Here is a 3,328-nt window from a genome sequence, read left to right as displayed (position 1 = left end):
TTCTCTTACCTCATTGATAGGAAGTACCAAATATTTGATTAAAAAATGTCAGTAATAGGAAGTTACACATAAATGACAATTAACTGAGACGAACAAATTTGAGAGTAATACTTGTAGACTAACATTTTTCAAGTGGAATGCTTTAGGCTGCTTCATTTGCTTTCATATCAGAAGTGTAGAAGGTCAGGACATTCAGAAGATAAAATAGGATCAGTGAACCCATGAACAATATGATATGCTCAAGTCTCGTAAGACAGGATAGTACTCTGCAAACTTACATAAATCCATTATACGCATTGAAACAACAACAAATACATTCTGAACTGTTTTTGGGAATACAGAACACACCGACCTCAGGAACATAGCGGGCCGGACATAATAACTAAAAAAGTTATACCATGTATAGATGGCGACATTCATTCTTTGCATCTAAATACATTAATAAACACGTAAACCAAATTCCCAGGTCTAACAACAGAAGGAACCAATTGTTGCATGTACATCAAGAATTCAGGATTTACATAAGAATGCAACATGAGTTCCTATAGTTCCTACGTCAAGCATCTCAGTTAAAAATTTTGGTACATGGAAGTATACACATACAGTTACAGACCTTGATGTCAGCATCTGAATCACATGAATAGAGTCAGGGGTTTAGCAAACCAAATTGGCCAGAGATGCCTCAGTGAAAAAAAAAAACAGTTTCTAAGACAAACTTACACTGCTGCCTTTTTTACATTTTACAACACATTACAAACTGCAGATATTCACATCCCATGAGCAACCCTCTCAATAGAGACATTTAGTGTAAGTTTGCTAGATTTGATGAAGGCATATGGAACCAAAAGGAAAGCTTCTGTAGGGCTGAGACCTTGCCACTCCCTTGTATTTGTGACAGAAGCCTTCAATTGCAGACTGTTTTCAGTGTTTCCATTACTAGTTGCTCTCATTTCATAGAAGAAATTCCCATTCAGATTGCCATTCCTAAGGCAACACACTGAAAGCGCATGGCCAAAGGGAATCACGTTCTTGTTGATGAAAATGAATAGGTGATCATCCTCTGCTAGAAGAACCAGAAAAGGAACTGACATTTCCAAACTCACTTCGAAACACTGACCATATGAGAAGCACAGCCCATCATTATTATGGTTTGTAAGGAAATGTCCTGACCACCATCCAGTGAATCCTCTGTACTCACAACCAGGAATAGGACACACTGAAGGAGCGTAAAGGCAGGATTCTTCGTGAGCATTTCTGCACGCATAGCTGACCAACTTGTTACAGCCCCATTTGGCATATGAGCAGTATGATTTAACTGACTCAACAACCTTCTCCAGTGCAATGTTTCGTACAAAGTTAGCATCATGAGAACAAATGTGGCATTTGTTGGTGAGCCTAGACCAGCAGGAAAAGCACACTACATGGCCATTTTGGCACTGGAAAATACAGAAACAGCTGCAATCATTAAAAGGAGGCCTTAAGATATGACTTTTGATAAGAATGATCTGCTTATTATGAGAAGGCATATACAGCATGGACCAAATTTTAGTTGCATACATTGTCACATGTGAATATAATAATCAGATCATAGGAGTTGTTGGAATTTATGAACCAATTTATTTGTTGGGAGAAACCTAAATGAAAAATACAAGAATGGGAAAAGGTTGTGTGGATAGGAGCTTTTCATTTATGTGCTCCACATAATTGTAATGGAGTTTGGTAAATGATTCAGTCATTGGGTATACCACCCCCCCCCCCCCCAAAAAAAAAATGTTTTCCGACACTTGTAGATTAGTTCACAAGATGCTTAAGTAAAATTGTCCTACCTGCTTGCAGTAAAATGTCAAAGATCTGACATACTCCCTCCAACCGGGAATACAACCTATTCTAGGAATTCTATGACATATTATGTGGTAAAGAAAATGACAAATGTAACCCTTTGTGATTACCATATTTGGATAGTAGGTATGCATAAACTGAGTTGGGGGTTACTTCACCTACAATCCTTTATAATTTCGGTAAATGTTTTAAATGATACCATATATTTCAAAACGGAGGGATTACTATGTAATGAAAGCATCTCCATCTAATATGTACCCGAACAAGGTTTTGATTCTGGAAGACAGGTAGATGGGAATGTTTTGGGCATATTTTGAACCATATCTAAAAAGGCATATCTACTGCAATACAAACTGAGTGTTAACAACAGGTAGTTTGCATTTACATAATGAGGCATGTGTGATGCATGTTCCAAGTAAAAACAGATACTTTGCAACGGTAATATGTGCTGTCTGTGGCAACTGCAGCATGGTTGAACAGTAATGTGACGTGAAACCCATAAAGTTTCCATCCTTGCTCCATGAGCACAGGTAGGCTTTGCCGTGGGAACAGATCTTCTCTGTTTTATTTCCCATTCCAAGCAACTAAGGAGAGGGCGCAGAAAAGAAGATTCATCCTGGTGCTGATTCAACACTAATTACCTTGCCACAGTGATAGCTTGAAGGTATCATATCCTGATAACCTTCAGCTCAAGTTTAGCAAAAGGGTTAGTTGTGAACTATATAACTCAGATTTGTAGCATAGGGATAAGTTTATTTCCCTTCATAACACTAACCTCAACTGATAAGAAGCTTGAAAGTTCATTGGCATTTACCTGTATCTAGTAGTTGTGTTACTATGCAGTGATTAGCTCAACAGCTCAGTATTATGAGGTATCTTAGTAGATATTTCTATCAAATTGTTTGTCTATTTATGAAAGATGTACAATACAGTTTACAATTGTTTCCTTCAGTAATATTAATGACACCGAATATGGCTCGACATAAGGATTTTAATAATCCATGTGGTTAGAAGAGCAGTTACTTGCCTTTGTTTCTAAAGAAAATGTCAAGTCCAACTGTCTGAGACAGATAAGTATTGGTTCAATTTCAGACATTTTGGAAAGTCATAGCTAGGATTAAGTATCGCGTTTACCTGCCTTCAAACAACAGTTGCTACAAAAGCATACATGAAGGATACGAATCAAATTTACACCCACGCTAGTAAGTCAGCTGCTCTGCATTTATATGTTACTGTCTCCTTTCATATCCTCAATTTTGTAACAGGGTGTTGCTTTTTAGTTCTTTCAGTTTGTGCAAACATTTCAGGAAAACTAGGATGCTAACTATATTATGCTTTTACAGCATATTATGTCATCCTTTTCCGAACCGAGGCCATTCCCATTTCCATCCATTACCAAAATAACGGAAATACATAGTTAAAAGTTCAGACAGCAAAGCAACGCAAAGCACGAAGAAATACAGACTACGCCAGCTTCTACCACAAACCA

General features: G+C 37.5%; 1 protein-coding gene across 2 annotated transcripts in view; it reads right to left on the bottom strand.

Moving 5' to 3' along the window:
• LOC8058142 (putative E3 ubiquitin-protein ligase SINA-like 6) overlaps window positions 266-3,328 on the bottom strand; it is a 3,745-nt gene continuing 682 nt past the window's right edge. The window contains exon 2 of one of the 2 annotated variants that reach the window (XM_002441961.2): window positions 266-1,436. In XM_002441961.2, the coding sequence (XP_002442006.2) occupies window positions 768-1,436 (669 nt within the window). In that variant the 3' untranslated portion in view covers window positions 266-767. Of the gene's footprint in view, window positions 1,456-3,328 lie in introns of both variants that reach the window. The other variant, XM_021446496.1, reaches the window with a different exon arrangement.

The sequence above is a fragment of the Sorghum bicolor genome, chromosome 8 (genome assembly GCF_000003195.3).
Source record: "Sorghum bicolor cultivar BTx623 chromosome 8, Sorghum_bicolor_NCBIv3, whole genome shotgun sequence".
Classification (NCBI taxonomy): domain Eukaryota; kingdom Viridiplantae; phylum Streptophyta; class Magnoliopsida; order Poales; family Poaceae; genus Sorghum; species Sorghum bicolor.
The sequence above is the reverse complement of the archived record's forward strand: the minus strand, read 5'-3'. Positions and strand labels throughout refer to the sequence as shown.